Genomic DNA, 12365 nt, shown 5'->3' with positions numbered 1-12365 from the left:
TTTTTTTTCCTATACTGGGATTGAGCCCACAGGTGCTCTATCACTGAGCTACACCCCAGTCCTTTTTATTTTTCATTTTGAGACAGGGTCTTGCTAAGTTTCTTAGGGCCTCACTAAGTTGCAGAGGCTGGCCTTGAACTTGTGATCCTCCTGCCTCAGACTTCTGAGTAGCCAGGATTGCAGATGTTCTTGAACTATCTTTTCCCCCACATAATAATATGTTTATCTGTTTTTTTTTTTGTTGTTGTTTTTGCATGGTATTGTGAAACACAAAAGTCCTAATGCTCATTGAACTATTTCCTGAGAGGGAGAACTATTTGAACTGCCAACACTAAGCTAGTTTTGTCCTATAATATGGTACTTTCACTTGGTTCAACCTATTTTTATGGCCTTTACAAGCATTACCACCACAAGCATCTTGCAATGTATGCTCACATATTTCCCTGGGCAGATTCTAAGACATTGAACTTCTGGTCACTGGGCATATCAGTTAGGAAGGAATCTTGGGTTAAACTCCAGGTACCAACTCTGGTAAACTTCAACATAAAGAGCAGCTATTGGCAGGCTGTGGGGCAGCTCATAGGAGAGGAAGGACAAAAGCCTGGCCTTTGGACTCGTAAGGACCAAACAGTCTCAATGGCAATATCCACTCCACAGTCTCTCAGTGGAGCACTGGTGGGTGGATGGAGACCACATTGGTTTGTTCCTTGTTTTACTCCATCCAAATCTTGGGAAACAGTAGACCTGATGTCACCATGATATGGAGAGAGAAATAATTGGGTTATAGCCTCAACCTAATCAGTGAATTAATCCCCATGGGATTAACCGAGTGGTAACAGGAGACAGGTTATGGCTGGAGGAAGTGGTTCATTGGAGGCGTGACTATGGGGTATATATTTTGTATCTGGAGAGTGGAGTCTATCTCTGTTTCCTGATCATCATGTGAGCCGCTTCCCTCCACCATACTCTCCGCCATGATGTCCTGCCTCACCTGGAGCCCTGGGGAATGGAGTCTGCTGTCTATGGATTGAGACCTCTGAAACCATGAGCCCCTAAATAAACTCTCCTCCTCTACAGTTGTTTTGGTCGGGTTTCTCAGTTACAGCAGCAAAAAAAAAGTGACTAAAATACCCTGTCTCAAAATAAAAAATAAAAAGGGCTGAGGATGTGGCTCAGTGGTTAAGTGCCCCTGGGCTCAATCCCTGGTACACAAAACACACACACACACACACACACACACACACACAAAGATAAAATAAAAAATAAAAGAGGGGAAGGACATGGTTCATCATTTTTATTCAGTTTTAGCTTAAAAAATGACTGCTGGCTACAAATGGCCAAGGGGATTTTTTTTTTTTTTTTTTTTGGCCCAATTATGGCCAGGAGGTTTTCAAAATAGCATAGCACTTTTTTGAAAAAAGCATACATGCAAACAAAATGCAGTTATCTCAACCTGATATCGAAATTAAAATCCATTAAGTTCCACATTTTCAGGTGTGTGGATGTTTCAACAAATTTGACACAGGCATGTTAAAATAGGCTGGAAATCATACTGTAGAACTTATGCATTAATATAATCATATTCTTCTTCTTATATTATTATTATAGTTTACATGATTATATTATGTATTGATACTATATTTAAAACCAATATTTAAGTTTTTATGGGTGTGCAACACCAGGGACCATGGGACAAAATGGGTTAAACATCAGGAGCTCAGTCATGGTTGTGAGGAGAAAGACAGCCGTGTGAGAGGAGCTCGGTAATCTGAGGAGCTATATTTGGGGTTTTCTCTCTGCTCACTCTAAGGAATATCATTATTTTTAGTTATGTACAAGAAGTTATCTTCCAAACTGACAAGTAAAAATAGGGCCTTTTTGTCTATTTCAGAGGGTTCAGGTTAAACTGGGTTAAACACCCACCTCCAGTCTTGACCAGTTAGTTTGAACACATAGCTCTGGTTTTTGCTATCTCTTAAAAAAAAAAAAAAAGGTAGATTGACAATATAAAAGAAAACAATAAAAATTGAAGGAAAAGAAAAACCACTAAGAGGCACGTTTACATGATGTGCACGTTGCCCATCACCTCTGGGCCTCAGTTTTCCTACCTGCCCCACCGCTTACTAGTAACGCGACCTTGGGTGAGGGACTTGACTTCCCTCAGTGTCCACATCTGAAAAATGGGGATTACAATGGTTCCTTCTCTTGTTATCTCCCAGGGTCAAGGGAGAGAGTGCACAGAAGGTGCTCAAAGCTGTGCCTGACACATTCCAGCTTCATGTTGGTTGTTGCTCCCACAGTGTGATAGATTTGGCTGTTACTTAGGGTCTGAGTGTGTGTGTATACATGTTTGTGTGTGAGTGCCTGCACAGGTGCAAGGAATTGATCACCATGTGTTTGCATAGGTGGGGGCCATCTATGTGTCCATCACCTGAAGAATAGCTAAATCAAACTTAGTGATGGATTACTATACATCAATTAGAAACTCTGCACTAAAATGAAGCACTGAACAACATGTGAATAAATAGAAGGATATTGGAACCCACAACTGTTCATGTAAGTGGCAAACGCACATACACAAAACAAGAACACCTACAAATGAGAGGATACGCTTCAAACACAAGGCATCAAACATATACTTCCAACATACGGGAAATTGGGGAAGGGAAAGGAATAGATGAAGAAATATGAAAGGACATAAATTGTTTAAATGAAAGAAAAAAAAAATAACCCAAGCAAAAGAGGACCTCTGCAAGACGAGGGCTGAGAATGGCATTGACTGTGCAGCTTGATCCCTCGTCCCTTCTGCTCTAAGGTTTAAAAAAAAAAATTAGCTCTCTCCAAAAATAAGATCCCACAAAATCAGACACACATATTTATTTATTTGTTTTAAGACATGAGTATTCTCTCATGAGTATGTGAGTGGAGAAAGAAAAGCTACCAGATTGTAGTTACGTTTTTTTCATTCCTCAGAAAGCATTTATTAAAGAGTTTGATTTCTTTTCTTTTCTTTCTTTCTTTTTTTAAAATCTTTTCAGCTGCTGACAGGTCCTGTAATGGCAAGAGAATGCACTTCACCATTCTGTCCTGGTGATAAGCGAGGCTGTGTGAATCTGTCTCTCCTCCTTTTTTGGTCAAACAAGTGTCTGATAGGTTTAGAAGGTGAAGCCAAGTTCCTATAAATTCATTTGAAAGTGACATAAGGTTGCTAATTTTGCAAACCTTTTCTGCTTTGAAATTCAGTGTATGACTCTGTGGGGAAGCTTGGGAGCAACGTTCTTAATGGAAACGTGGACAGGCTGGGATCATACAGTGAGTGCCTCTCCGCCCGGGGCCCAGCAGGGAGCTTCCAAGGGCAGTACTGCAAGCTTTATGTACAGCAGGTGAGTGTCGGGGACTGCTTGCTCTTGAAGGTCAAGTGAGTACCAAGATACAGAAAACAATACAACTCTACGGATTGCTTTTCTTAATTAAAAACATCAAAAATTATTGCCATGTTTTGCAAAAAAGTCAAAACTATTTAAATAGCTGCTGGAGACTTGCTCAGCCTCTTCTGAGTGTGGGGAATTATTTGAGGCACTTGTCCCCAAACCACATGGATCTTGACATATTCCTCCTACCACATGGTGTGGGGCAAGACCTCTGGAGGGCCTTCATAGGGAATCCAAGTTCAAGTCCTGGCCAGCACCCTTGCTAGCAAAATCCTGTACATGTTCTTTGGGTTTGTTGGATGTTCTTTCTAAGCTCAGTCTTCTATTCTTGGGGTTCTTAGGGCTTTCACCATTCTCCCCACGTCCCTCCTCGACATCCTTACTCTCAAGGGATATGACACCGCTTGGTATGGTGTGTATCAAATCCAGGAGCTTGGAACACAGTTCTAAGCACTAGCTCCTGAATCCCTATCAATTTTTGGAATACCAGAGGAGGATAGACTTTCCTTTACCTATAACCCTTTTTCCCAGAAACATAGCTCTAAACACCAATTTGAGGTTATCCTAGCAGATGGGTCTTGACTTTATGAATACATTGCTAAATCAGTTGACCAATGATGTGGGGCTCACTGCCTTCAAAACATGTTAATCCTTTCACAGCTCAGGGAAAAAACCCTAGGAATAGCACAGCCTTTTATTAAATACAGGATAGTTTTTTTATACTTGTCACACAAGACTAAAAAAGAAACATTACTAGGTGGCTAAAACCAATTATCTGAAATAACAATAAGAAATGCAAGCTCTCTGATATTAAAGCTTATAAAATGCTTGCAGTGGTTAACCATGGAGACAGGGATATTATCAGTCAGCCTCATTTGTCTTGCTGAGGATTGGGATAATGATTGCTTGAGACTTTAATCAGTGTGTACAAACGTCATTTTCAAAGCAGATTAATGGTTTTGATATCACAGCAAAAAGGTCAGGCCTAATCAGGAATGTTATACATTTAGAAGAAGCATTCCAGAATTTACTTATAATTTGATCTTCTCTTTATTGGGGCAGGCATTCTAATTATCAGATTGATTGATTAATGAGATCTTTACTAGATTCTTGTGTCCTGCTACCCTGAAATGGCAACTTATCAATTGTGTTGAAAATGATAGGGGAATCAGCACTTAATGACTTCTAATCTGGAGGAGAGATTCATTGGGTCAGATTACCCAAAACCCGTCGGTGGCTGCTTCTTAAATAATCGGCTCCATTAAATCTGGAGATACATTTTAATTTAAATATATGTGCATCCGATGATGTAGACATTCACTGGAATCACTCTGTGATGGAAAATCCATGTCTTAAGTGAGAAAACTTTCTCCTTCCAACACCCTTCTATCCTTCTCCCAATCTGCTGAATTTATGGGTGGTGTGTGGTGGCAGCATTACTTGGAAATGATCATGCATACATGCTGCGAACACTAAAATTAAAGAGCTTTGTGTCGTTTGTTTCTCAGGATGGAGCCGATTATAGTGTGGGCATATGTGTCCCTGATTCCTGTGCTGAAGAGGATGTGACGACGATGTCTCGGCTGGGTAGGTCCAAGAGGAACTATTATTTCAGTATCAAGTTTGAACATCCCCAACTCCTTAGAGGCAAGACGAGTGGTTCCCAGGGAGGGAGCCAACCTTCCAGCCCAATCAATCCTCTCAACTGAGAGGAAAGAGCTGAGGGCTGGGAGCAGAAGTGATTGTCGTGGAGTAGGCAGGAGGCAAAGAGAAAGGAAGAGGAGGAGACAGGAGCTGAACATTCATGTAATAACAATGTGGAGTTGAACCGTCGTGCTTCACACTGCTGCCTGTCAGGCCCGAGATAGGAGGTGGGTGGCCTTGGGTTACACAGTGTGTGCACTCTGCTGTGGGGAGGGGGGCATATGTTTGGCACCCGCTTCATCAGAAGGCGCTCCTGAACCAGGACTGGGGAGGCCAGAGCATTGCAGTGTTAAGAGCCCAGCCTTTGGTCCTGGTTGTCACCTCCCAGCTACGTGATCCTGGGCAAATCACTTAATCTCCACAGGCTCAGTCTCTTCCTCCCGTGCAGCAAGTGGGTGGGCTCTCTGGTTGACCTAGCTCTAGTTTTCTGTGGCCTTATAATTACTCCTGACCTTGGCTATGGAGAAAGAATAAAGTTTAGTCTCTGTATAGGAATTGGCTTGACTTCCTCTAAGTCTTTCAGACTTTTCTGAGCAAGAGCTTGAAAGCCTAAATTCTTTTCCCACTCATGTCTTTTGTATTGATTGTGGTCATCTAAGAGAGAACTAATGGGACACATTATTAAGAGTTCTCCTTTAAAACGTTGATATGGCAGCTAAGTTTTTGGTAAACCTAACTTGTCCCTACAGCTTTGGGTTCACTGTCTATCTAGTCTAGTAATTTTTTTTTTTTTTTTAAAACAAACAAGAGCTGGTAAGTGTAGTTTAGTGGTAAAGTTCTTGCCTAGAACATGTGAGGCCCTGGATTTGGTCCCCAGAGTCATCAGAAAAACCAACTCCCAAAGCCCCAATTTGTTAAGAGTCAATTCAATTCTTATTGGATAGGCCCTAAGTATCCTAGAAGCAAAGATGCATTTCAAGTGAGCGAGTGACTCCCTAAATCTAATGAGTAAGTCATCTTTCTTATTGAGAGATTTAATTTCTCTGGCTCATGTTAAGCTTACCTGCCAGAGTCGCCTTTGGAATAAAATGAAACATTTGGAAAACTTCTATCAATGAAAAAAGGTGTTTTGAGAAATTCACACCCCGAGAAAGATGAGAAGGTCCTCTTTGATGAACTGGAAGGCCCTGGTTTGGGTGAGCGGAGTCGACCTGGGGATTGTGGGGATTGGTGGGAGCTAGTCTTTGGGGTTAAGGGCTTTCTCCAGCTTTGGCACAGAGGCCAGGGTAGGGACGAGAGCATCTCTGGCCCAGGGAAGGTCCCTATCCGGAAGGGATTGTCAGGTCTGCCTTGAAGCTTTTTGATGGAGCTGCCAAGGTTCCCTCTACAGATGTGGGGACAACCAGCTTAGCAATGCCCAGCTGAGGGGCCACTGTAGGAGAAAGGCCAAGTTGAAGATGATCACAGTACTACGGGGGTTGAGATGCAGGGCAGGTGGAAAGGACAGCTGTGGCCACAGGCTGGGATAAAGCACTGTGTAGTGGTTGTCATAAGATGTTATACAATTTTACCCAACAGACTTACCGTGAGTCCCTGAGAATAAAAATACACAGCACCAGGTGTGGAGAGTCCAGCTCCAACTTGAACGTGATGACTGGGAGACCCAGCTCTGGGCGGTTCCCAAAGATTCAGACCCGGGACTGCCAGTATCACTTTCTCTATTCCTTTCTCAGGGCTCCCAGGACCAGTGTGTGGAATGTTGGGTGGCTTGGGGCAGATCTGGAGACTAGAAATCTGAAATCAAGGAGTCGCTGAGCTTCTTGGAAGCTCTGGGAGAGCCTGTCCCCTGCTTCCCTGCTAGCTCCTGGTAGTCACCAGCCATCCTGGGCACTCCTTGGCCGGTGGACACACCATTTCAATCTCCAACTCTGTTGTCATGTGAGGGTCCTCCCTGTGTGTCTCTCTGTCCCCCATTTTCCCGGGCATACTGGATTCAGGGCCCACCCTAACCTTGTTTGACCTCATTTTAGGTTGAGTACATCTAAGATGATCCTATTTCCAAATAAGGTTACATTCCCAGAGACCAGGGATTAGGGCTTGAACCTTTTTGGTTTATTTTATTTTTATTTTTTGGAACTGGGAATTGAACCCAGAGGTGATTTACCACTGAGCCACATCCCCAACACTTTTTATTTTTTTTAAGACAGAATCTCACTAAGTGGTTGAGGGCCTTGCTAGGTTGCTGAGGCTGGTCTCCAACTTTTGATCCTCCTGCATTAGCCTCCAGAGTTGCTGGAACTACCCATGTGTGCCATCACACCCAATTCTGGACTCACCTTTTTGAAGAGACTTAATTCAACCTAGAACACTACCTAACATGGACTTGCTGGACTGGTTCCATTATCTGAGTTCCCTTAAGTGCAACAGGGCGTTGGTCATGTGGTGTAGGACTCCTAGTCCTCTTAGCCCAGGGCCCTGCACTCAGAACACTTGCAAATGTTACTACTGAAGTGTAAGTGTGAAGCCAGCCACTCTACCTGTCATGCGGACAGCACAAGAGCTGAAACAGAAGAGCCTTGTTCTAAGGGTCTGTTTAGCAAACAGCAAATTCCAGAGGCAACACCAGAGGGCTACAGATTTCTACTCTCAGGGGTTTGCTAGAAGTCTGTCTGGTCGGAAATTTTATATCATTTTATAATGATCACACTGTTCTGCTTTCTGCCAAAAGCACTGAGTTCTTAGTGGCTTGGAATCGGTGCTTAAGGCCTCTTTACAATACACTTTAAACTGTCTTCTTTCCTGCACCTTATTAAGCCGATTTCATCTTGCTTTGCCTATTATGATTAGAATTAGTAGACCAACCAGCAGCGCTGCACAGAATGGGTTCCCCAGTGCCGACTGAGAAACTGGAGCTGTGAGCAACTCCTTAAATTATCCCCAGAAGTCCCTGTCTGGTGAGGAATTCAAAAGGAATCTAAAATATTTCACAGAATGTCATCTTCTGTTCTTAGTTTAATCCAGAAAGTAATTTCTTGAGCAATTTTATAGCTGGCCTTATGAGATGTCGCACATGTGTGCTGGGGGTACCAAATCAACTCAGTGTTACTCATTTTGGGAAACCTGCAAGTTAGCCAGGAACATATGTGGACCTGAGCTATTAGGAGACACTATTAAGAAATGAATGTTGATCCTACCCTTAGTGCTCAGGGTGAGCATCAACCTGAGGGGCGGTGGGGAGTGCAGTGGACAGGGGGAAGGAAACTTCATGGAGAGGGCTTGGTCTGTCCGTGGAAAGGAAGAGGCAAGGTGGGTTGGGTGGGAGGTCAGTGGGAAACAGATCAATGAAGTTTCTAGTAAAGGCTTCACAGTCTCCTGTGTTGGTCTGGAACCCGGGATGGCACAGACACTTAAGGCTGATGGAATGTGCACCGGAAGCATTGATTTTGTCCACTGTGGCAGAATTTAGAGCTGGGTGTGAATTCACAACACTGGAAGGGAGGTACTATTATTATCCCAATTTTACCAAGAATGGGGATCTAAGTCAAGGAGAGATTATGTAATTTGCCCAAGGTCACATAGTACAGATAGACCCAGGATCCCAAACCTAGGACGTTCTTTTTGCACTCTGTGCTACATCCCCAGCCCTTTTTAAAGTTTCATTTTGAGGCAGTGTCTGAGAAAGTTGCTGAGGCTGGCCTTGAAGCTGCAATCCTCCTGTCTTAGCCTCCCGAGCTGCTGGAACTCCAGATGTACACACCCAGCAGAACCTGTTCTTAATCACTATGCTCAATTTATGAATTTATCAGAGGCCGATTCTCCTTGTCTGTAAAATAAGGAATGTAGTAATCCCTTGTAGGGTTGTTGTAAGATTAGAAATAATGAACAAAACATGCCTGACATCTAGTAGGCACTTAACCAACAGCAGCATGTGTTGTTATTCATGATTGGCCCCGTGGCTGTATGAAACCCACCACATCCTCACCCTTTGCTGAGCCTTGGAAAGTGCTGCCTGAGAGCTTGCAGGAATGCAGATTCTTGGGTCTCTCCTGGACCTCTGCATCAGAAGCCTGTAGGAAGGGGAGGCGGAGAGTGACCCTTAGTAGGCTTGCCAGGTGATTTAAAGACTCAGTAACGTTTTAGACACTGGTGCTTGTCTTCTAGTAAGATCTTTATGATTTCTTCCAGAGACTCATTAACTGTGTCCTAAGCCAATGCTTCTCAGCTTCCATTTGGGATGGTTCCCTCCCCCAGACTTCCAGCTTCCTTTTGTATTTTTTCATCTAATATTGCATTTGTTCCTCTCTCTTGTGGCGACCTGTTCACAGAGAGAGATCTGAACCAGAAATGGCTCATTATTAGGCTCTCATTCCCAGGGTGGTGTGCTAGGAAAGGATGCAGGAGAGCAGACAGGCTGCGTATTCAGGACACGCGGTCCACTTCCAGCTGGGCCGAGGGCCAAGCTCTGTGGCTTCCAGCATATGTGTGCCCTGGTTCCCCTACCCTCTCCCTACAGCACACACAGTGGTTCCAAGACACCCGAGGATCCCCAGCTCCATGGGTGCCCAAGTCCCTTAGATGAAACCGCGTGGTGCTTGCGTAGAAACTGCGCACATCTTCCCGTATGCTTTGAATCATCTCTAGGTTACTTACGATGCCTAGCATCTCAGGTGAATGCTGCATAAATAATACTGTATTGTTTAGGAAATAATGAGAAGGAAGAGAGTCTGTCTGTGCTCATTACAGATAGGATTTAAAAATATGTATATTTTTGGTTTGAGGTTGGATCCATCCAGGGAAATGAAAGATCTGTATACAAAGGCCATCTTCCCTTTCTAATGTCAGACTTTCATTTTAAAATAATAGAAAGTACTTGTGAAAGTGCAAAGGATCGTAGTAAACTCAGGTATTAACACAGCCTCTTCTTCTCTCTTGGTAGACATTTTGAGGTTCAGAAACACTTCGTTCTTGGCTCCTTCCCTCTCCATCTTTACAGCAAATTCTTCCTCCTTGTCGGCCGGGAGTGTGGCCAGATGTGCTTCTGGAATGTTCCCCCTGGACACGTTTGCTGCCCTGTGTCTGTGAGTAGAGGCGTCCAAGGCTCCTGGCCCGGTGGTCTTGTTGGGACCCCTTTATCAACTTCCCCTCCCCCACTGCATTTAGTTACCTAATTTCCTTCACGGAACCATGTCTGGCCAATGTGCCTTGCCTGGATGTTTGTCCCCCAAACCCCTGTGTTGGAACTTAACCCCAATGTAGTGGTTTGGGGAGAAGGACGGAGACCAGGGATCCACGGAAGTTTATTTGTCAAAGCTGACACGTAAAGGCCACCTGTCTATAGAGAGGAGAGAGGCCCCAGGATGTTCGGGTGTTCCGCTTTTGTGGGGTAGGGGTCTGGAGTTGTAGCTGTGGCGCTGTGGGATAGGCTCGGGGGTGTTACATCAGAGCTAGGCCGGTGGGAAGAGCATGGGATTGGGGCATAATGGGGCTTTCCAGAGTCAAGGGGTGGTTTCCTTCTGGGATTGGCTTAGGGTTATGGTACCATGGGGTAGGTCACTAATGGGGGTGGGGGGAGTTCGGGTAAGAAGTACAGGAAAGTGAAACTTACCTCATAAGATGGTGGTCAACATTTAAGAATGCTGCTCAGATGTTAAATCAGTACCCTGTAGGGCCTCGGGCGGTGAGGAGGTCGTGGGATGGAGCCCTCATGAGTGGGATTAGTGCCCTTATATAAGGGACCCCAGAGAGCTCCCTAGCCCCTTCTGCCATGTGAGCGCAGCTAGAAGGTGCCAGGAACTAGAGCTGGCCCTACCAGATCCTGAATCCACTGGCTCCTTGGTCTTGCTCTTCCCAGCCTCCAGAACTGGGAGAAATCAAGTTCTATGGTTCATAAGCCACCAGATCTGTGGCACTTTTTCACAGTATCCTGAGTGGGATAAGGAATAGGGAGGTCTCCGTTAATCTTCACAAGAAGAAGCAAACATGTACCAGGGAAAGGCTGACCACACCCATACATGGCTGGGTTTCAGAACCACTGAGAAACAAGTCCTGTCCCAGAATAGTCCAGAGCTTAGCACCTCTTTGCTTGGAGGTGTTGCCTCTCCTGTGAGTATCTTCCCCTTTCCTTCTTGTTTGCATTTTTAATTGTTCCTGAGGACAAAGCAGAAAGATGTGGAATTGTCAGGTCCTAACAACGGACTCATTTGACCATGTTTTCCTGAACAGTTCATTCCTACTGTCCCAGTGGGAATGACCATGTCTTCTTTGTTCCCATCTCACCAGCATGGAAAACCACCTTTATAAAAACTGACATCAATCTGATAAATGAATAAATTGGTTTAAATGACATAAAAAAAAAAAACAAAAACTGGTGAGGAAGATTTTTTTCCCCTGAGTTTATCCACTGCTGTATTTTTCTCTTTTATTATTTTCCTCACCCTTTCCTGTGCGCATTAGTTGGGTTCTTATTGATTTTTAAAGTTTCTTACATTTATAAAGTATATTAATCCTTAGTCATATCGCTGCAAATATCTTCCTCCGTGTTTGGTTTGCTTATGATAATTTTTCCAGTGATAATAAGGAGTTAAGTGAAACTCATTAATCTTCTCCTTGTCATTTTTTCATTATTTGCTATCTTTAGAATGTCATTCCCCACTATTAAAATACTTGTTATGAATACTCAGTGGGTGTGTTTGTCGGCTCCTTCCTTGACCCTCCCTTTGGGGGTCACAGGAGGTAAGGCCCAGCCCTGTGTCTTCTCCTGCAGCTTTCTTACCTTGCTGGGCCTGGCACTCCCTCTGGCTGGAACCATCCTCGTGGCGGCCAGGGGACAGGGCCCTGTCCCTGGGACTTCACCAACACCCGGGGCACCTTCCACCCGATATGGGAGTGTGCCTTTGAGAGAGGCAGAGAGCCAGGGGCCAAGAAGCGGGTTCCGATGGACGACTTGCCCCACCTGTCTCTCTCCCCCAGGAGCCACGAGTGGAGGAAAAGGTAGGCATTTTGCATTTTCATGAACCTAAGACCACCCAAGAGAGGTGACTTGGTCGGAAAATGACCCCTCCACCTCTGGGTTCTAGTGAATGCTCAGCAGCTTCTAAATGTCACTGAGGAGGCCAGCTCCCTGCTGCTCACAAGTCCGCCTTTGTTTCCCACCCGGGTGCCCAGGCAAAGCAAGGTCACCAAAAAGGCCGCTTTATTTCTTGGGTACAATTATCCAGTGTGTTTTTGTGCTCATCAAAGACTAGGTCAGGACCGAGCTCAGGGCTGTGCTGTGGTCAGTCTCAGGACAAC

At 44.5% G+C, this 12365-nt stretch overlaps 1 protein-coding gene across 1 annotated transcript in view; it reads left to right on the top strand.

Annotated features, from left to right (window-relative positions):
• Positions 1-12365, top strand: part of LOC143382987 (O-acyltransferase like protein-like) — a 55009-nt gene that overhangs the window by 10660 nt on the left and 31984 nt on the right. Inside the window, exons 3-6 of the mRNA XM_076837335.2 lie at positions 3244-3383; positions 4940-5018; positions 10012-10153; positions 11839-12065. Coding sequence (XP_076693450.2) covers positions 3244-3383; positions 4940-5018; positions 10012-10153; positions 11839-12065 — 588 coding nt within the window. The remainder of the gene's footprint in view (positions 1-3243; positions 3384-4939; positions 5019-10011; positions 10154-11838; positions 12066-12365) is intronic.

This window comes from Callospermophilus lateralis, chromosome 17 (genome assembly GCF_048772815.1).
Source record: "Callospermophilus lateralis isolate mCalLat2 chromosome 17, mCalLat2.hap1, whole genome shotgun sequence".
In the NCBI taxonomy this organism is placed as follows: Eukaryota; Metazoa; Chordata; class Mammalia; order Rodentia; family Sciuridae; genus Callospermophilus; species Callospermophilus lateralis.
The sequence above is the reverse complement of the archived record's forward strand: the minus strand, read 5'-3'. Positions and strand labels throughout refer to the sequence as shown.